At 47.2% G+C, this 22,607-nt stretch overlaps 1 protein-coding gene across 4 annotated transcripts in view; it reads right to left on the minus strand.

Moving 5' to 3' along the window:
- The window catches only part of HOOK3 (hook microtubule tethering protein 3), a 96,350-nt gene that overhangs the window by 19,373 nt on the left and 54,370 nt on the right, over positions 1-22,607 (minus strand). For all 4 annotated transcript variants that reach the window (XM_044270662.1, XM_044270672.1, XM_044270681.1 and 1 more), the window contains 6 exons: positions 9,908-10,109; positions 9,709-9,819; positions 8,894-8,981; positions 7,829-7,898; positions 3,372-3,512; positions 1,909-1,996 (listed from right to left, as the gene is read on the minus strand). In XM_044270662.1, coding sequence (XP_044126597.1) covers positions 1,909-1,996; positions 3,372-3,512; positions 7,829-7,898; positions 8,894-8,981; positions 9,709-9,819; positions 9,908-10,109 — 700 coding nt within the window. The remainder of the gene's footprint in view (positions 1-1,908; positions 1,997-3,371; positions 3,513-7,828; positions 7,899-8,893; positions 8,982-9,708; positions 9,820-9,907; positions 10,110-22,607) is intronic.

Below are 22,607 nucleotides of genomic sequence, written 5' to 3' on the forward strand. Positions count from 1 at the left end.
ACCGAGCACAGATCGGGAGACCACTGGAGGCAATGGTCTTCAATGTTTCCAGGTCTGTGTCCTAAGTGGACATTCAAGAGCTACAGGCCTACTGAACATTGTCCGTGTTAGTAGCCATTTTACTACACTGAAAAGAAGTTGTACTTACGATTGCCTTGTGAAAAGTCCAATCAAGAGAAGCATTGTAAAGAAAAGCAAGTATAAAAAGTTTAGTTCTCTTTCCCCATTACCAGTAGAGGGCGATATATGCACAAAAACTGATGAAAAGACCAGTAGGCATGCAAGACCTCACATATACACAGACTATTCCAATAAAGGTCCATTTACACTTACACTGCTGATGAGGAACACCTCATGACATTGTGACGACCAGAAAACGGCCGTTTACATGCTGACAACTATACTAAACTTGTACTAAGTTAATTGATTTATATTTCTGAATTGCACTAATAATAATGGAGGTCAGAATATTTAGGTGAATATAAAGACAAGATGGTGGGATACATGGACCACCATAAGAATGTGGCCTGAGGGCGCAGTCACATGGCGCACAAGGTTATACCGTGATGTACTGTGGTTACGCAGCTAGCACATGTGAAAAACGTTATTAAAACTGCAGCAATTTGCTGTAAAACTAGGTTTCTTTTTGGCAGTGTGAGAAAAAAATGCATCATAGATGCACTGTGTGAATATACCCCAACTGTAAACCATTTGTGCCAAATTTTGTCCGTCAGTTATTGGGGAGAATTTGGCATGTGCTACACTCCAGAATTCTGTCCTTAAAAGGTCCCAAAATATATATATTTTATTTTACTTTTTAAAATCACTTTTTGCATTTTCACATCGTTTGCTCCAGTTTTTGAAAAGTAGGTGGAAAAGTGGCTGTGATTAGATATTTTAATGAGTGACACTTCAGATTTATGTCGCTGATCTTTTTTAACTTATTCCAACTCCCCCCAAAAATTCTAAAGCCACTCCAGTAGGGATATGGTGCAAAAAATCCAGAGCAGCACTTCTAGACAAAAGAGTAAGGATTTAACAAACATGCGCTGTATGATACATTTGGCGCCAACGCAGGAAACGGACTTCAAATATTATCCTCATAACTACCCCTTACCATGCTACAACTTAGGCTACTTTCACACTCACGTTTGGTGCGGATCAGTCATGGATCTGCACAGAAGGATCCGTTCAGATAATACAACCGTCTGCATCCGTTCAGAACGGATCAGTTTGAATTATCTTTAACATAGCCAAGACTGATCCGTCATGAACACCATTGAAAGTCAATGGAGAACGGATCCGTTTTCTATTGTGTCATAGAAAACGGATCCTTCCCCCATTGACTTACACTGTGTGCCAGGACGGATCCGTTTGGCTCAGTTTTGTCAGATGGACACCAAAACGCTGCAGGCAGTGTTTTGGTGTCCGCCTCCAGAGCGGAATGGTGACTGAACGAGGCAAACTGATGCATTCTGAGCGGATCCTTTTCCATTTAGAATGCATTAGGGCAAAACTGATCCGTTTTGGACCGCTTGAGAGAGCCCTGAACGGATCTCACAAACGGAAAGCCAAAATGCCAGCGTGAAAGTAGCCCAAACTGGTAACATCCTTTCAGAAAAGTTAAAGGGGTATTCCCAATGCAGGTAATAAAGGCCTATCGCCAAAACATTCCATCACTTTTGAAATGGTAGCAACAGCATTGTTTTAGCATAGCATTCTCTTCAAGGCTTCTCTTGCACATCCACAATCCAGTCCACTAGTGGACAAGGACACAACATGCTAACAACTTCATGGTAATGCTAAAAAAGCATGCAAAATGTGCCCGCTGTGCGAGAAGCTTCCCTGGCCTGAACAAAGACATGCATGAGCATACAAATAAAATAACTTGAGGCCGACAGAGCATACATCTTCTGCTTTTGCTCCTTGTTCTTGTAAGGACTTCTGCAATTCTTCCACTTGTGACTGTACTTCGATAAGTCTCTGGTTTACAAGTCTAGGAAAATTTGAAGAAAGAAAAATGTAAATCACACCATGAAGGATAGATGAATTTATAGTCTGGGTTTATTCCTCCATCAAACCAAACAAATTGGATCTATCATCAGAAACTGATTTTTGTGAATTTATTACTACCTGGTTTACACTGAACACCAGTATCTGCTCTCCAGAAATAAAAGGAAAATGCCTGGTGCCACTGGGCACATCCATACAACCTATGCCCAGAAATGTTAATATGGTTAAGAAAGGCCATCAGTGTTAAATGGGTTGTCCCACGAAAAATACTTTTGTAATTGCATTTAGTTCAAAATTTTGTATAGCCACTGAGTTATTCAATAAAATGTATCTGTATAGCGCCACCTGCTGTTTGCTTTTATTCTTATTTCTTTGTCCTGCTCACTGATAAGGTCACACATGCTCTGTTTCATCCTTCAACTGCCTCCTGAGCTGTGATAGGGAGAGCTGAGACACGCCCCTTATCTGTGATAGGGAGAGCTGAGACACGCCCCCTTATCTGTGATAGGGAGAGCTGAGACACGCCCCCTTATCTTTAGCAGAGAAGACACGTCCCTTGATATAAATCTAGCAGAGCAATGAATGGGGAGATCTCTGGATCCATGTGAGGTACAGGGCTGGTTCTATCTTTGTTAGAAAGAGGCCGCCATGTACTATATGAAGTCTGATTTTCACATTATTCACGGGAAAACCCCTTTAAATCTGTAGGATAGTTCCCAACTCCCACACCACTGCCGACCAGGTGAAGCTGGGGCAATGCTCACATTTGGAGCAGCTGTGTGTGGTATTGCAGTTCCTTGCTATTCAAGTGAATGAGACAGAGCTTTGTGCAGTACCATCCAAAGCCACAACAGGATGCATGGCAGTGTGCCTGATAAAGGAGAGCTGCAAAGTTTGCCTGAGCACTGCAACTCCTTCAAACAGTTGATTGGGAGGGACATGGAGAGGTGTCAGACGCCTGTCGATCTGATTTTGATGGCCTATCCAAAGGTTATGTCATCAATATTAATCCTGGACACCCACTTTAACATGTAGATAACACCTGCATGTTAAAGGGTTATTCCTGGCTGCAGCAGTGACCTCCTATAGCCAGTGTTTGGCTGCAGCAATCACATGAACCTGTGTCTGAATGTCCTCGCTGGACCAGGAAGCAGACAGCAATGGCAGAGACCGGGTTGCGTCGGTATGAGAGCGGCAGGTGGTTCTGAGAGGTAACGCAACCTCAGCACATTACAAAATTTATTCCGACACGGTAGATAATACAACAAACAATGCGCACCAAGAGAAAGTAAAGAAAGCAAGCTGGCAAGAATGTCTTTTCTCAAGGCAATACTAAAGCGGCATATGGTTTTTGGCACCTGTTCTCCGTCTCCAGCTCATTTTTCCGCGTGTTTGCATCATCAAGCAAGCTCTGTAACAGAGTGATTTTTTCATTGTCTGATCCTTCTTGATTAATTTTTAACATCTTATTTTCATGCTGAAGGCGAATCAGTTTCTCCCTGGAGAAAAAACACATTATAATTAGTTGCTGCTTCTTCATTTCTGCGAGACTTTGCAATGAAATTCATTGCTGTAGGGCGTATGCAGCTTTTCAGACAACAGCCCAAGGGCATTCATTATATATCAAATCATAAGATACTCTAATTTATCCGAAGGAAAAAGGTAGCAGCATTCTGTACATACATAGTTCAACGGCACCAAAACAGGCAGTTATGAATGCAAGACAATGTATTGGCTTTGCTTAATTAAAAGGGGTTCTCCACTCTCCATTGACAATATGCTGACCACCCCTCCTGGGAGCCCAATGATCTACTGCAATCCAGAGGGTAACCTATCATTTAGTATTAAACTTCCCTGCAGCACCACCACTGGGGAAATTAGGTATTACATGGCGCCCATTCAAATGAATAGACTGATGGTATAGTCTAGGACACAACCGTTCCTCCTAGGTAAGAGACACTCTTTAAAGGGAACCTGTCACCAGTTTTATGGTGTCCTAACTAAGGGCAACATAAATAAGTGACTGATTCTCTTAGCAAAATGCTGGGTCACTTTCTTTAATTGACCCAGTCAATCTGCCAACATCTTGTATTGAAAAGCTCCAGCTGATAATGATGAGTCATGAATATTCATGAGCTCCTGACTCTCCCCGCCTACCTGCTGCTGAGTGACAGTTTGTTTCCATAGGAATCAGCAGCAGGTAGGCGGGGGAGTGGCTATAGCTCTGAATTATATATACGCCGGACTCAATGACATCACGCCGGACTCCAATCAGCTCATTAGCATGCGGCATGCGACATCTTTGTGTGTATATTATGAGGTAACCATCTGTCACACCAGTAAGTGAATACATCTAAGGCACTTTTTAGTAGTTAATGATTGTATATAATTAGATAATAATCAAATATCCACATGACAGGTTCACTTTAAAACTGCTCTCCACTCTGGCCAAAAGATGAGGATCCTCTGTTAACTCCTATTAACTTTATATATGACAAAAGTTTTCTCAAATCAGACAACAGGAATAATGAAAAATCACTGTTAAGGTACAGCCACTCATGACGGAGATGCTGCAGACTGTCCACAGCAGATGAGGAAACTCTGCAGCATTTACAGTTAGCAGCAAATCTCATCCACATGCTGTGGACATTCTCTGCAAAAATAATTTAAAAGATATGCATATTAAATGCCAATTTATGTAGCCGATTACACCCTCTGCAAAGTTTTGCTGGCACAAGACTCCACCATATGCAATGTGGATTATCCAGAACGGACCACCACATTTAAGGTATGGCCACACAGGATAAATACATTGCAGACTTGCAGGGAGCAAACCTGTAGCATTTTACAGTACAAGCAAAGTGGATGACATTTTAATAAAATTTAAAAATCTGCAGTATGTCAATTATATTCAAAGCAGTTTTCACCTAGGGTGAAGTCTACAGCCAATCTTCAGGAAAATCTGTAACGAATCCACAGCAGAAACGTCACATTAGAAATTCTGCCACGGAGCAGCTACTGTGCATGTGCCGCTACATTTCCGGGTAGTGGAGCATGCAGTCACTGCTTCGGTATCTGAAGCAAAGGAGCAGTGCAGGTGCGAGATTGTCAGGGCCAAAACGAGATGTCTGGCCCTGTCAATCAAACGGCAGGGGTAGCCTCCTGATCAGTGAGGATAGCCCTTCCCTGCTCAAGGACTCTAATTGAGTTGCTGATCTTTAGTGTGCGGTTAATCTGCAATGATGCACAGCAGCAGTGAAGAGGATCCGATTTTCAGAAAGCTCATCCACAGGCTGCAGCATATACAGACCTGGGCTTTGGGTTTTCAATCTACTGCACGTCAGTTTATCTGGATGGTTTTTACCTGCAGCTTTGAACCATTGCAATGTAAAGATTGAAAGCAGTGGAAAATCTTCAATGACTCCCTACATTTGCTATTTCATAGACCGCTGCAGTTTTCGATCCAAAGACAGAAGTGGATCCACCAAGAAGTACTGTATTTTTCGCCCTATAAGACACACTTTTCCCCCCAAAATGCATCTTATAGGGCGAATACTAATAAGCGCCTCCATTATGGAGGTGATCATTAGTACACTGTACGACCAGGGAGCTGTAAATACAGCACTCCTGGTGCTGGCTGTACTCACCGCTCCCTGGTCTTCTTCTGCCGGCATCATGCTGTGCTGTGACCTGTGCACAGCGTGAGGACGTAGGTGCGCTTGGTGACCTCACGCTATGCAACGCTGAGTCACAGCACAGCGCAGCAGGAAGAGAGCCAAATCTTTGGAGTGATGGCGCAGTCCTGAGCAGGAGAGGTGAGTTTATTCATTTTTTGCCTGATCTGAGATCTGAGTAAGATTGGGGTCTGATCTTAAGTCTGACTTGGGGTGTGAGATAAGGTTTAATTAACATTGGGGGTCAAATCGGAGGTCTGATTGGGGGGGTCTTATTAACATTTGGGGTCTGATCTGATTTTTTTTTCTTATTATTTTCCTCCTCTAAAATCTAGGTGTGTCTTTTGGTCAGGTGCATCTTATAGTACTTCCTTTATATTTCCCTTTCTTTAAAATCCACTCCTGACATTGGCTAAGAAAACTACATTAAAAACAGTCCAAAAAAAATGCTGCAATTTTTCTATAAAATAAATAAATAAAAAATAAACCTGTCAAATCACTAACTTTATTTTTTTAAATAAATGCAAATAGTAATTTGCAGTTCCATGCAGGGCCGTCTTTACCAAGGGGCAGCTGCCCCGGGCCCAGGGCAGCTGCCTCTTGAGCCCTGCTAGCTACTGCCCCGGGTCTCAAGCTGTCTGTGTACTTTAACGTTGTGATCTAGGACCTTAATGACATCATCACCATGTGACCAGTAACCTAGCAATTACTGGTCACATGGCTATGAGGTCATCACAGGTCCTAGCAGGAGTGTTGCAGAAGTTAACTGTGGAGCTTTTTTGTGTGAAGATTACATCAGAAAAAGGTGACAGGGGCTGTTATGTTAATATACTGTAAACTGCTGTATAGTGGGGGGCTGTATACTGTGTGGTGGGGCTGTATACTGTGTGGGGGGGGCCTGTATACTGTGTGGGGGGGGCCAGTGCACCACTGCTTAATACTGGGGGGGAGGGGGGGCGCACTGCGCCACCAATGTCTGATACTGGGGGGGCGCACTGCGCCACCAATGTCTGATTTGGGGGGGCGCACTGCGCCACCTATGAAGCTTAATCTCTAATTTATTAATATACAGGAGGCGGGAGCTGGCTGCAGGATCACATAGCCGGCTCCCGACCTCTATGAGCAGTAGCTGCGATCCGCGGCACCTGAGGAGTTAACTACCGCAGATCGCAGCTACAGCTCATAGAGGCCGGGAGCCGGCTATGTGATTCTGCAGCTCCCGCCTCCTGTATATGAATGAATGATAGATTAATCTTCATTGGTGGCGCAGTGGCCATAGCTCCTCCCCTCCTCCTGTCCCCTGTACTTTCATTGGCTGCAGCGGCAGGAGCAGCACAGGGGGAGGAGACACTGCTCCTTCTCCCCTGTGCTGCTGCTGAGGGAACACGGAGAGCGCTGTCAGCAGCGCGATCTGTGTTCCCCATACATTATCGGAATATCGGCAAAATAAATGCCGATACCGATAGTGTTCAAAATCCTGAATATCGGCCGATAATATCGGTAAATCCGATAATCGGTCGATCCCTAGTCCAATCAATATTAAAGACGGCCCTGGTTCCATGGATGACAATCTCAGTGAAAACGGTGAAAGGTATGCAGCGTTCGCAGAGAGCATGGTGTTCTCTTTAAACAGCTGATTATAGGGGGTGCTGGGAGTCAGACTCCCCCAACTGATATTGATGACCTATGCTGAGAATAGGTCTTCAATATAGGAAATTGGACAACACCTTTAAAATATTGGATGCACTAAGATTACTTATTGTGCAGCTCCAGGACTAATGGCCATAATAGGCTGAACATAATTAAGGCCCTTTTAGACTGAGCAAATATTGTACAGATTCTCGTGCAGGCAAGCGAAAAATGAACGAAAATTGTGTGATGCATTAAGTATTCGCGATTCAAAGACATGCGACAAATCGCTTGTTTCTCATCCATCATGATCTTTCAGCATGCTAAAAAATTATCGCTCCTTGCTAACACATCCGTTCATATAATATGGAACGTCTAATCGCTAACAAGTCAAGAGCCAATTCTTTTGTCACAAGCACCTTGCTTTTGGCAAATCATCTGCTGGTCAGCAAGGCAGATGAACCGTTTACCATTAGGGAAAATATCAGCAAATACGAACAAACCACACTTACTTTATTTCAGGAGTGATAATTTCTGCTGCTAAGCTGTCTCCCGACTCCTGGCTACTAAATGATATTAGCCCTGCCAAAGTGAAATACGGAAAGAAATATTAAGACGACTGTGCAACTACATGAGTAAGATTATGGTGACAAAATAGCAGAGCCTTTACTTATACCATAGAACAGTGCCACAGGCGGCACTCCGAGCCCTCTCTGTGGGCACCCGCACCCTGGAAAAAGTCTATGGTGTACCAATATGCCTTAGACTTTTCGTGCCATTCTTCAGCGCAGGGCACACTATGTGCAGGGCACTGAATGTAGGCAGGGTATTATAGCTAAATGGTAAAGTACATGGAAGATATACTATATTGGTATTCAGGTTAATTTGCCGTGTTGGCACTTTGCGATAAATAAGTAGGTTTTGGGTTGCAGTTTGGGCACTCAGTCTCTAAACGGTTTACCATCACTGCCATAGAAGAAGCTTGAGTATGTGCGCTAAGAGCTTCCATTACTCATTTATAGTCGGTATTGTACCAGTTTTAACTAGAATGACCCCATTTCTTAGCTCTATTGTTTGTATATATAATGATGTGCAGCCATTTTGTTTTTTTGTAATTATGTTTGCTTCATGGATATGCACCTGTGATTCTGAAGGTTCTAGTCTAAATTTTCTTGCAATAGAAGAAGCTTGAAGGAGCTCTCCGAGAACAGGAACTGCTTTTGATATTGGAAGACAAGGTGCAGAGATGTCACCAGTGCTCCGGTGCCAGTGCCGAGCTCCCCTTCTCCTCCGCTTTCAGTCCTCACTGGACCACAAGTCACGTGCTATTCCTGCACACGTCAACGCTGAGTCCAATGATTGGCTGTCAGTGGTGCTGTGCATGCAGATGGCATGTCACACTTCCAGTCCGGCAGGGACTAGAAGCAAAGGAGAAAGCAGCTTGGCAATGAAACTGGAGTGCCAGTGACAGGCGAGTCTTTTTTAATCTCTTCACCCTCACTGGTAATATCAAAAGTGGTTCCCAGTCTCAGAGAACCCCTTTAACACAGATCTGGTTGTGACCACTGGTACATTACCTGATGTAGTAAGCTGACCTTCCTGAGCCTGCACACATCTTAGCTCTTCAATTGTTTCCTTCAAAGAATCTCTTTCCGATCTCAGCCTCTGTTCAACAAGAAAACATGGTGTACAGTCATTTGGGAGATGTCTTGAATATACTGTATGTGTTATAGTGAGATTAGCAAAAAAAAAAAAAAAAAGGTAATTACGAATAAATGAAGCTATTAGTTTAAATGATCATTAACTTTCCACAGCTTTGCAGAAATCAATAGCAGAAGCGACCACAAAAAACTTTATAATATGTTGCGGAAACACCTAGAGTGTATTGAGCCTGTGTCCTCCACTCAGGTCCCAACCGGATGTGTTCCCGAGTCTTCCTGTTCAGCTGCATATACTGTATCAGTGCAGAAGGTATTTGGAACACATCCAGTCAGGACCTAGGTGGAAGAGACTGCAACCAGTCTGAGACGGTGGCATTGGCAGCCCAACTCAGGGGTCAGTACTGACAAAAGCCTAGAAACCCCCTTTAAGCTTTTTGAGAGTAGAAGAACCATCTTGCTAGTGCTATATATTAGAAGTGATACTCTTTAACAAGCCTTGGAAGGTGATTAGTGAAAATAGCCATGCCATACGTCCATACACAGACAGCTGTTTCGGGGTGCTTGCCCATCATCAGCACGGTGCAGGATTCTGGCTGGCTGAGGGAGATGCCTTTGAGCATCTTGCGGGACGGGGGGGGGGGGGGACGGGGGTCACAAAACTTTCTTCTTCAATGTACATATGCCAGAAAAATGATTAATTTGCTTCCTGATCAGTGCTAAAATATACTCACATCCTTCTCTTTTTGTAAACTGTCAATTTTTTCTTTTAACCTCTTGTACTCAAAGTCCAATTTGTCAGCTTTTTTAGATTCTTCTGACAGTCTATTCTGAAGCTCCACAACCTGTTAAGAAATGTTCCCACACTGCATTAGAGGGGAAAGAAATGCTAAAACCACTAACACAAGGCCTTAAAAACAGACTGAGGAGTACCTGTCTCTTGTAGGTCTCCAGCTGACTCCGAGCAGCATTGGCTTTCCGGAGCTCCTCTTCCAAGCCGACTGTATTCTGCATGTACATAGTGTTTTTTTCTTCCAGCAGTTTCACTTGTCTTCGTAGATCTCCCAGATCTTCTAGCTTTTTCTTGTAAGATTCCACCTGACTCTCTAACTTTGCTACTTTATCCGAGGAATGCCTGAAAGAACATCACATAAGATGAAGGCTCGGGCTGCTACAACTAGACACCGCAAATGATTTAGCGCTAGAGATAAGGCACTGTGTTTTCCAAGCAGTTTTCATGTTACTTTACAGAGGAAAAATACACTCGCAAATTAAAGGAAGAGACAACACTACAAGCTACAATATGCATTCCTATGCACAGAGATTTTTTGGGAGTGTGATAAATGTATAGTCATTGCCAATTACAAAGTACAACTGATGTCAAGGAATGCAATCTGTTGTATGATGACACCACAAAATCACATGCTACAAATTCAGCACAATTTTAGGCGGATCTGTCACTACACTATGCTGCACTCAGTGATAGCAGCATAGTACAGGTGACCGGTTCCCTTCAAAGAGACCCTGGCATCTTGAAAATATATAATAAAAATTATAATTTTATACATTTAAACCTCTGCAATTTCTGAGCTCAAGGCAGACCATCCAAGTGTTATCAGTGATTGATAGCATTCTCTGTGCAAGTATGTATACATAGATAGCTGTCAGTCACTGATAGTTGTACACAGGGGAGGTATTATCAGTGATTGATAGCATTCTCTGTGTAAGGCCTCATGCACACAACCGTTTTTTTTCACGGTCCGCAAAAACGGGGTCCGTGGGTCCGTGACCGTTTTTTCGTCCGTGGGTCTTCCTTGATTTTTGGAGGATCCACGGACATGAAAAAAAAGTCGTTTTGATGTCCGCCTGGCCATGCGGAGCCAAACGGATCCGTCCTGAATTACAATGCAAGTCAATGGGGACGGATCCGTTTGATGTTGACACAATATGGTGCCATTTCAAACGGATCCGTCCCCATTGACTTTCAATGTAAAGTCTAGAGTTCTTTTATACCATCGGATTGGAGTTTTCTCCAATCCGATGGTATATTTTAACTTGAAGCGTCCCCATCACCATGGGAACGCCTCTATGTTAGAATATACTGTCGGATATGAGCTACTTCGTGAACCTAAGATCCGACAGTATATTCTAACACAGAGGCGTTCCCATGGTGATGGGGACGCTTCAGGTTAGAATACACTACAAACTTTGTACAAGACTGCCCCCTGCTGCCTGGCAGCACCCGATCTCTTACAGGGGGATATGATAGCACAATTAACCCCTTCAGGTACGGCACCTAAAGGGGTTAATTGTACTATCATATTCCCCTGTAAGAAATCAGGGCTGCCAGGCAGCAGGGGGCAGACCCCCCCCTCCCCAGTTTGAATATCGTTGGTGGCACAGTGTGCGCCCCCCATCGGCCCCCCCTCCCTCCCTCTATTGTATTAAATCGTTGGTGGCACAGTGTGCCAACCACCATCGCCCCTCCCTCTATTGTATTAAATCGTTGGTGGCACAGTGTGCCAACCACCATCGCCCCCCCCCCCTCCCTCCCTCTATTGTATTAAATCGTTGGTGGCACAGTGTGCCAACCACCATCGCCCCCCCTCCCTCCCTCTATTGTATTAAATCGTTGGTGGCACAGTGTGCCAACCACCATCGCCCCCCCCCCCCCCCTCTATAGCAGTAACATTGGTGGCAGTGTCCGGTCTCCCATTCCCTCCCCCCCCCCCCCCCCCCATCATTGGTGGCAGCGGAGTTCCGATCGGAGTCCCAGTTTAAATCGCTGGGGCTCCGATCGGTAACCATGGCAACCAGGACGCTACTGCAGCCCTGGTTGCCATGGTTACTTAGCAATAGTACAACAGCAGTAGAAGATTCATACTTACCTGCTTGCTGCTGCGATGTCTGTGTCCGGCCGGGAGCTCCACCTACTGGTAAGTGAAAGGTCTGTGCGGCGCATTGCTAAAGAACTGTCACTTACCAGTAGGAGGAGCTCCCGGCCGTTCACAGACATCGCAGCAGCAAGCAGGTAAGTATGAATCTTCTACTGTTGTACTATTGCTAAGTAACCATGGCAACCAGGGCTGCAGTAGCTTCCTGGTTGCCATGGTTACCGATCGGAGCCCCAGCGATTAAACTGGGACTCCGATCGGAACTCCGCTGCCACCAATGATGGGGGGGGGGGGGGGGGGAAATGGGAGACCGCACACTGCCACCAATGTTACTGCTATAGAGGGAGGGGGGGGGGGGGGGCGATGGTGGTTGGCACACTGTGCCACCAACGATTTAATACAATAGAGGGAGGGGGGGCGATGGTGGGGGCACACTGTGCCACCAACGATTTAATACAATAGAGAGAGGGAGGGGGGCCCGATGGTGGGCGCACACTGTGCCACCAACGATATTCAAACTGGGGAGGGGGGGGGGGGGTCTGATTTCTTACAGGGGAATATGATAGTACAATTAACCCCTTTAGGTGCCGCACCTGAAGGGGTTAATTGTGCCATCATATCCCCCTGTAAGAGATCGGGTGCTGCCAGGCAGCAGGGGGCAGTCTTGTACAAAGTTTGCAGTGTATTCTAACTAGAAGCGTCCCCATCACCATGGGAACGCTTCTGTGTTAGAATATACTGTCGGAAATGAGTTTTCACAAAGTGAAAACTTAGATCAGAAAAAGCTTTTATGCAGACGGATCTTCGGATCCGTCTGTATGAAAGCAACCTACGGACACGGATGCCAATCTTGTGTGCATCCGTGTTCTTTCACGGACCCATTGACTTGAATGGGTCCATGAACCGTTGTCCGTCAAAAAAATAGGACAGGTCATATTTTTTTGACGGACAGGATACACGGATCACGGCCTCGGCTGCAAAACGGTGCATTTTCCGATTTTTCCACGGACCCATTGAAAGTCAATGGGTCCGCGAAAAAAAACGGAAAACGGCACAACGGCCACGGATGCACACAACGGTCGTGTGCATGAGGCCTAAGTGTGTATAGAAAGATAGCTGTCAGTCACTGATAGGTGTACATGGGAGAGATGTTATCAGTGATTGATAGCATTCTCTGTGTAAGTATATAGAGATAGCTGTCAGTTACTGATAAGATGGCCCCTGTATAAAACTGAAATCAGAAAAAGACAAATGTATAAATTACAAGTTTTGCTGAATCCTTTTCCTTATTCCTCCAATTTGAATACTCACCTATCTCATGTCTCTCTGACAAATAGAGCGGAGAAGTCTCTAGTACTCCAACTACGTGCCTCAGCGCAGCAGGCACCATGAACCGTGTACCAATAACAGGGGAATGAGGACACTGATCCAGTTGAAACCAGGACATGCAGAAGTCCAGATTAATGGCATCTGCGGTCCATATTTGGACCACTGTCTGCCAGTTGAGTATCCCTGTTCTACATAAATAATAAAGACTTTGATATCTGGTATTTATAAACCATTGGGGATTATTTTACCATTAGGGCAATCTGTGCGATAGCATCACAAACGAAGAGCAAATCTGCAAGAAGTTTTTCCCAATGCAGTTTTAGCTGCACCTCGTCTGCTATGTGAGGATATCCCTAACAGTTTATTAACAAGTTAAGGTTTTGCAATTGTGTAAATGTAATGCAGGGTGGGACAACACAATTTCACCACGAGATAAGTCTCTCTCTCCCCCCCCCCCTCCTTTTTGTTGTAATTTTTACTATAATAGCAAAAAATGCAACAACTTTTTTCTTTAAAAAAAACAACAACTCCAAAGTGTAGCCACAATTACAAAAATATTGGAAAAAAAAAAAAAGAAGGCTTGTAAATACACCCAGAAGGATTTCCTGATGACATTTAAAAAGAATAAAACAAGTGACACACTTACCCGCAGAATAGAAAGTAATTGAGTAGTCTAAAGCTGTGTGCAGACAGGCTAGGGTTAGCCCAGTATCAGACGAGCGTGTTCATTGCGTGGGAGCGTGAATTCCTGCAGTGAACTCTCTTCCTTTGACCAGACCGCATGGCATTATAAGGGGTCTCTGTTGGCCCTCAACTGTAATGATTAGATTAGTACTGATGGCATTATCCGGGTATAAATCATTAGAGTGAAAGTCTGTTAGAGACACATGGCATTCATTTAATCATTACAATGCTGTGCGGTCCGGTCACCATGGGAATTCACCCCGCCACAAGGAAAGTGTTTCACGCAGTGAACACGCTCGTCTGAATCTGGCCGTGTGCCTTATTCATACAGTCAGTGTTCGGTCAGTGATTTCCATTCATCTGAGCCAAAACCAGGTGCAGCTCTACACACAGAACAGGAGCAGATCTTTCCAATATACCTTATGTCTGTGGAGGCTCCAATAATGGTTTTGGCTCACAATCACTGATGGAAATCACTGACCGAACACTGACGTGTGAATGAGGCTTTATACAGAGGTGTAGGTTCTGACACGTAATTTGCTATTAAGGGTTTTCCTGTGTGAGAAGAAGCCCCAGGTCCAGCTTATCTGTAACCCCACTGATCAACTACAAATTCCTCATTTGAACTATGGCGACAGGGCTTTGGTCTCACTCAGAGCAGCAAAGGCTATCAACCACATCGAGTGGGACTTGTTGGTTGTGATCATGAAAAGTTTTGAGCTTGACTGCAGGTCTATTAAATGGTTAGGCTACTTTCACACTAGCGTTGTTTTAATCCGGCGTTCAATTCCGACACTGGAACTGCCCGCCGGATCCGGAAAAACGGGTGAAAACGGATTACATTTGAATCCTGATCAGGCTTTCGATCACAATGGAAAAATGCATTGGAAAAAACGGATCCGCCATTTATGGACTTTAACTTTTTTTTCACATTTTTCGGGTTTAACATGCAAAAGCCGGATCCGTTTTGACTGAACACACGGGGCCGGATCCGGCGTTAATGCAAGTCAATGGGAAAAAAGCCTGATCAGGCGTTCAGTCAAAGTGTTCAGGCTTTTTGGCCGGAGGTAAAAATACTGCATGCTACGTTTTTCTGAAAAGCCTGATCAGTCAAAAAGACTGAACAGAAGACATCCTGATGCATCCTGAAGGACTGACTCTCCATTCAGAATGCATTAGGATAAAACTGATCAGTTCTTTTCCGGATTTGAGCCCCTAGGACGGAACTCAGCGCCGGAAAAGAAAAACGCTAGTGTGAAAGTACCCTTAGAAATCCTTTCTAATGGCTTATTCACACGACCGCGTGGTGTATGCGTGGGCTTCCGATCCGTGCCTCTGTTCCGTGCCTTATCTTGCAGACCTATTCAACGGACGACCTCTGCTTGTGTGAATGGGCCCTAAGTGCCCCCAGACTATTGTTTCTGTGGGTGAAGGGAGATGTTCAGAGTTTATGTTGGCAGGGGGCAAGAGGCAAAGTTGCCCCTTGTCCCCATTACTCTTCACCCTGGCAACAGAGCCATTAGCAATAATAAGTAGACCAGACCCATGGGTGGCTGATTTTTGAATAGGGGAATTTTTCTGAAAAATTGTTTTGTTACATGCCGATGACTTCCTCCTATTCATTGGAAACACAGTGGTTTCTTTGGCTGCCATAATTAAAATGAGTACTTGCTTCCTCATTTAGTATTTCAGTTATATTAACCCCTTCCCGACCGCAATCTGTATATATACGTGATAGCTGCACATACCCCGTGCAGCTACCACGTATATATATACATTCTGGCAGCTCTTTATCCAAGCGCTGCAAAACGCTTGGATTAAAGCTTCTGCCCCTGCCCTGCATGCTGTCATGGACAGCATACAGTGCAGTAATGCCGGCATGGGACCAATCAGAGTGGCCCCTTGCCGGCAATCGATCCGATTGGTTAGTCTGTGCAGACTAACTAATTGGATCGCGGCAGTGAAAAAAATGCCGGTTTCATGCTCTGATCTGCAGAGCATGAAATCAGGTAGGGTCCTCGTAATACCCCAACCCCCCCCCCCCCCCCCCCGATCTGTGGCTGTGCCCCTCCAAGCCCCCCCTTGTTTCCGCCTGCAGCTCATCTAGAGGCAGCTGCCCTGATGCGGTCCGCCCCCTGCATTCATTTTCTAGCCGCCCCTCCTGCCCCAGCCTCCCTCAATATTGTCGGCAGTACCCCCCGTTCCCCCCCCCCCCTTTCCAGCGCTGCCCCCGATCCCCCTGCTGTGTGTGATCGCGGCGGCGGCTCCATTACTGAGCCACCGCCATCAGCAGAGAGTGTCAGCTCTATGCTGACACTCTCCTGTAACCCCATAGATGCCGCGGTTGCGGCATCCATGGGGTTAATAGAGGGAGGGAGCTCCCTCTCTCAACCATAGGGGCTGCAGCGCTGCGATTGCAGCACCCGATGGTTGCCATGGCAAAGGCGTCCAGTGCTGCCACCTACAGGACATCTGGAAGTATTATACTTTGGAATGCAAGAGCATTGCAAAGTATAGTACAACTATCAGCCCCACTGGATCTTTAAGATCCAAGAGGGAACTGATTAAAAAAAAAGTGAAAATAATAAAAGTAAAAATAAATAAATAAATAAAAATGTAAAATTAAAAAAAGAAATTGCCTTTTCCTATAAAAAAATAAAATAAAAGACACATATTTGGTGTCACCGCGTCCGTAACGACCGTCTCTATAAATATATCACATGATAGACCCGGTTCGATAAACACCATAAAAATAAAATAAAATAAAAACAGTGCCAAAAAAGCTATTTTTGTCACCTTACATCACAAAAAGTGCAACAGCAAGCGATCAAAAAGGCTTATGACCCCCAAAATAGTACCAATCAAACCGTCACCTCGTCCCGCAGAAAATGATACCCTATTTAAGACAATCGCCCAAAAAATAAATAAAAAGCTATGGCTCTCAGACTATAGAGACACCAAAACATCATTTTTCTGGTTTCAGAAATGCTATTATTGTGTAAAACTTAAATAAATAAGAAAAAGTATACATATTAGGTATTGCCACGTCCGTAATCTTCTCTATAAAACTATCACATGACTTAACTCCTCAGATGAACGCTGTAAAAATTCAGTCAATTTTTGGGTCACCTTGCCCCATAAAGTGTAATAATGAATGATCAAAAAATCCTATGTACCCAAAAATGGTACCAATAAAAACCTCAACACTTTCTGCAAAAAACGAGCCCCAAGACGATCGGCAGAAAAATAAAAAACATATGGCGTTCATAAAACCAATCCAGCACAATCTGCCTTCCAAAAACCGTATGGCGTTCCTTTCCTTCTGCGCCCTGCCGTGTGCCCGTACAGCAGTTTACCACCACATGTGGGGTGTTTATGTAAACCGCGGAATCAGGGTAATAAATATTGAGTTTTGTTTGGCTGTTTACTCTCAATGTGTTAAAGAAAAAAAAAAAATCTAAAATGGAAAATCTGCCCAAAAAGTGAAATTTAGAAATTTCATCTCCATTTTCCTTTAATTCTTGTGGAACGCCTAAAGGGTTAACAAAGTTTGTAAAATCAGTTTTGAGTAACTTGAGGGTGTAGTTTCTACAATGGGGTCATTTATGGGGGTATCCCCTATGTAAGCCCCACAAAGTGACTTCAGACCTGAACTGGTCCTTAAAAAGTGGGTTTTGGAAATTTTCTTAAAAATTGTAAGAATTGCTTCTAAACTTCTAAGCCTTCTAACGTCCTAAAAAACTAAAATGACATTTCCAAAATGATGCCAACATAAAGTAGACATATAGGGAATGCTAAGTAATAAATATTTTATTAGGTATCACTTTCTGTTTTAGAAGCAGAGAAATTAAAATTTGGAAAAACGAGATTTTTGTATAACTTACCAGTAAAATCTCTTTCTCGCTCTTTCCTTGGGGGACACAGAAGACCTTGGGTATAGCTCATCTCCCTAGGAGGCGTGACACTAAGTTTAAACTGTTAAGCCCCTCCTCCACAGCTATACCCTCAGCCTGGAGAGAGAGACTGCCAGTTGCGTGTCCAAGTAGTGAGAAAAGGCAAAGCCCAACAAGTGGAACCAACAAGCCAACTACCCAACGGGTAAAACAAACTTGGAAACCGTGTAGAGAAAAACAAAGAATGGGTGGGTGCTGTGTCCCCCAAGGAAAGAGCGAGAAAGAGATTTTACTGGTAAGTTATACAAAAATCTCGTTTTCTCGCCCAGTTTCCTTGGGGGACACAGAAGACCTTGGGACGTTCAATAGCAGTCCAAGAGGGGAGGGACCATAGCACCAAGGCGAGGCACCCGAAGGCATCAAGAAAACCGCCACCTGCAGACCAGGCGGCCCAAGACAGCATCCGCTGAAGCCCGAGTATGCACCCTGTAGCTCGGCAAGACGTGAAAGGAAGATCAGTGACCGCCTAGCACAAATGCATGGCCGAAGCCCAATGCCTCCGGCTCAGGGGGCACCGACCGCTCTGGTGAACAAACAGTGACACCAAAAGCAGAACCCTGCCCTTGGTGCGGCAATCACACCAACAGTCACTCGGAGGAAGCGGAGGAAGCCACCCTGGAGGCCGCAACCCTTTGCGCGGACCTTCCGGAAACACAAGAGACCGAACATTGACAAGATTCGGAGATCTCCAAGGAAAAATGCAAGGCCCAAACAAAGTCCAAACGTTGAAGCGTCCGTTCCCAGGGGAGGGAAGGGGAGGACGAATGCCTCGCTGAACTGAAAGACAAACACCACCTCCGAAAGGAAGGAAGAGACGGGATGGAGAACAGCCCTGTCCTGGGGAAAGAAATAAGGCTCGGAACAAGAAGAGCCGCCACTCAGGCACCCATCAGACACGATGGCTACGGAAACACAACCGCACAGGACAGAAGGAGTAGAGAGAACTACTGTAACGGCTCCAAAGGAAAGATAGGAGCGCCAGGAACCCAGCAAGTAGATCCCAGGGCGGTACCGGAGGGCAGTACAAAAGGAACCCAAGAGTCGCTCCATGGAAGAAGGCCCAGAGGGCTGGGGAACACCGAAAGAGGAAGGACAGCGCCGACACTTGACACTCCAAGCAACAGGGTCCCGGTCCCAGTCCCAGGTCCAGATCGGACTGGAGAAGACAGAACCATGGAGAGAGAAAGGCAGAGTGGGGGAAACGCCCAGCTTCCCACAGAACCCCCGGTAAAAACCCTAAGTCCCACAACAGATCCTGAACGAAAACACGGCCAGGAGCGAACACCAGCGAGCCCGCTAGGGTCGCCCAGGCAAGCGGGTGAAAACCCAATGAGATCAGGCGCAGACCAGTAACACGGCAAAACTGGTCCCGTCGGCCCCCGAGCAACGTTGCCCTGCATCCACCCGGAGTGGGGGAGCAGAAGGACAGACGGAAGGAACCGAAGGATCCGTCCAGCAACCGCCAGGACAAAACAGGCTAAGTCCATGCCGACGTAGTCACCACAGGAAGACGTTCCACAGCCCCGGTGTGGGAGATCTAAGGACAATCGTGCCCGAATGGTAGTCCTCCCAAGCTACCGAGGAGGTAAGTCCCTAGTAGAACCATTGCCCAGAATGGAAAAAAACGCAATCAGCACCCAACGGGAGGACAGAATGCGGTAGACCCGGTAAATAGGCACACAGCTAGCACAGCCAGCGTGAGCAAGGGAGACAGTACGAGGCCAAAAGGAACACTGGAACCATCTACATGAACAACCATGCTCTCCCCAGAGGGGAGGGCAGTGAAAGAACAGCCTCTGAAGCGTGGCCGATACACAAAAGCCACATCAGAGTGATCTGTACTGAGCGGGAGCCAAACAGAGCCGGCGAGAAAAGGCAATCGAGCCAGAGGCCGGCAGAACACCCTCCAATCGAAGGAGGGATGGCCAACAGGGAAGCCACAGGACAGCTCAAGAGCAAAACCCCGCTACACCGAGACGCCCTGTACACCGTCTCGCACCAAGGTGGAGGTCCACCGGACCTGGGCAAGCGATTACCCAAGAGAAGATGGGTGACTTTCCCGAGAAGAGCGTCCCGAACCCGATAATAGATCAAGAAGGAGAAGGCCAACTCACCTATGGGAGGAGAAAGCATACACAGCCCAAACAATGGACAGAGCGCACAAGAAAGTCCGCTCACTGCAAAAAATAGTCACTCAGAGAAGGATCAGCCAGAGTCCAACCGTAACAACGGAAGAGCAAGTGCAACCTGAAAGGTAGTCATGCACAAGACTAGTACGGCATGCGATGGAACACAAACAGTCCGCCCAGAAAAGGGGGGAAATGTACCTGGCAACACTGCAGTCGACAAGAATGCAGAGACCTGCCCAAAAAAAGGGGAGGATGCCAAGGCCGGTACCCACTTCGGAAAAGTAGGACATACTATATTCCGCCCAGAAGGGGGCCATGGCCATGGCCGCACATATCCAGCAGAACGCAGGAAGGTCCACTTAGTGAAAGGGGGCATGCACAGGGTTATCATCATCACGCGATTGTGCAAAAATCCACCAAACACCGAATTTCGTGAGTGCACCACTCCGCCAATGAAAGGGAATGTGTACCAGTCCAGCACAACACAAACAAGGACAGTCGTGGATCGCGTGAGCGTGCAAAATGCCGCCCATGGAATAAGGGGTGACCATGCACAAGACCAGCACCGTATCCAATGGGAGTGCAAGCATTCCACCCAAGTTAGAGGGCATGCTCAGAACCGGCAACGCATCCAGTGAGTGCAGTATTCCGCCCAGAAATGGGGGTCATGCACATGGCCAGCATCGCATCCAGTGAGAGCGCCGCCGTGGATGGGGCCATGTACAGGGCCAGCAACGTACTGTCAAGAGAACAAGCACCGTCAGTGAGAGTGTACGTATCGCCTGAGGAAAGGAGACATGTCCATGGCCGGCAGCGAATCCAGCGAGAGTGCGGCACACTGCCCACGGAAGGGGGGGGGGTGTTTATGCACATGGCCTGCAACGGATCCAGTGAGAGTGCAGTGTACCTCCTAAGAAAAGGGTACACGCACAAGGCCGGCACCGTATCCGGTGAGAGAGCAGTATTCCGCCTATGGAAGGCTTCATGCACATGGCCGGCAGCGAATCCAGTGTTCCACCTATGGAAGGGGAACGCGCACATGGCCGGCACCGTAACCGGGGAAAGCGCAGTATACCTCCTAATAAAAGGGGTTTATGCACATGGCCAGCACCGTATCCGGTGAGTGCAGTATTCCGCCTATGGAAGGGTTCATGCACATAGCCAGCAGCGAACCCAGTGAATGCAACGTCCCGCCTGTGGAAGGGGGTCGTGCGTATGGCCAATACCGCATCCGGTGAGAGTGCAGCAGTCCGCCTAGAAAAGGGGGGTCATGCACGAGGCCAGGCCGCAGCCAGGGAGAGTGCAGTATTCCGCCTAGGAAGGAGGGTCATGCACCTGCAGCCACCAGAACTAAGGTGGGCGACGAATTCTGGCCACAAAAAAATCTGCATGCACTTGGCCAGCGCCGTATCCCAGGAGAGCAAGAAAACGCCTGGGAGGGGGAACATGCCCTGGCCAGCGCCGCAGCCGGGGAGCACGACATACCGCCTAAAGACAGACAGCATGCAAACAACAGCAGCACTGAATGATGAGGCTACCGCGTCCTGCGCAGCCCACAGGACCAGTTATTTAAACAAAATTATACATTTTTTAGTTATTAATATCACAGACTCCCCCTGAGGCAGAAAGGGCGGCCACCATACAGGGGCACAGGCCGTACAGGCCCTCAAGAGCCGGCCAGTACCCAAAAGGTTAACAGGCCTCGGGGGGGAGAGTTCCCCCCCCCCCCCCCCCCTTTCCCAGAGGCCTGAATTTTGCGGCCTAGTAGGCCGTGAAGCCGGGGCCTAAATTTTAGCGTCGCCCGGTCAGTATTAAAAGTACCGGCCGGGCCTAAGCCGGCCGCAGGGAGCCCTCGTACCGGTCGCGGGTGTCACCCCGAGCGCCGGAATTGTGCCAGCAGGCCGCAAGCCTGAACAGACTATGCAGCGCCCGGCCGGCCGGAATGCACCGACGGCCGGCCGGAATGCACCGACGGCCGGCCGGGGCCTGTTGGAGCACAGCTCTCGCCGATGCCGGCTGCGGGAGCCCACCCCGCGGCCGGAAGAACCAGGGACCCGAGAGGAGCGCGGAGGTGCGGCCCAGCAGGCCGCGATGCCTGGGCCCAAATTTGCGGCGTCCGGCCAACCGTACCGATGGCCGGGCGCCCAGGTGGAGCATAGCTCGCACATGCAATGCAGGCCGCGGGAGCCCACCCCGCGGCCCGGAAGAGTCAGGGCCCGGGAAGGAGCACCAGATGGTGCGGCCCAGCAGGCCGCGAAGCCTGGACTAAATTTTGCAGCGCCCAGGACCCATGCCGTCCGCACCGGTAAGCGCCCCCTCTTTCCTGCAATCAGCTATGGAGGGGAGGAGAGGGAGCAGATTGCCGCCTTGCGGCACCCCAGGGACCACCTAGGTCCAGCATGGCCACCCAATAGCCACTTGCTCGGATAGGCTACCAGTGAGGGGGTCAGTCACGCAGGAGACCGGGGAGGGAGGGGACGTAGGGCTGGAGAAGCCACTCTCTCACCACAGTCGTCTTCACCCTCGGTCCGTTCCAGCAGGGTCGCCCCTTCAGCTACTGGCACCGTAGTGGCAGGACGCTGGAAGAGGGACTTGGCGTGCAGGCGACCCTTGCGCTGGCGGGATGCAGGGGAGCTGGGCTGCC

The sequence above is a fragment of the Bufo gargarizans genome, chromosome 1 (genome assembly GCF_014858855.1).
Source record: "Bufo gargarizans isolate SCDJY-AF-19 chromosome 1, ASM1485885v1, whole genome shotgun sequence".
Classification (NCBI taxonomy): Eukaryota; Metazoa; Chordata; class Amphibia; order Anura; family Bufonidae; genus Bufo; species Bufo gargarizans.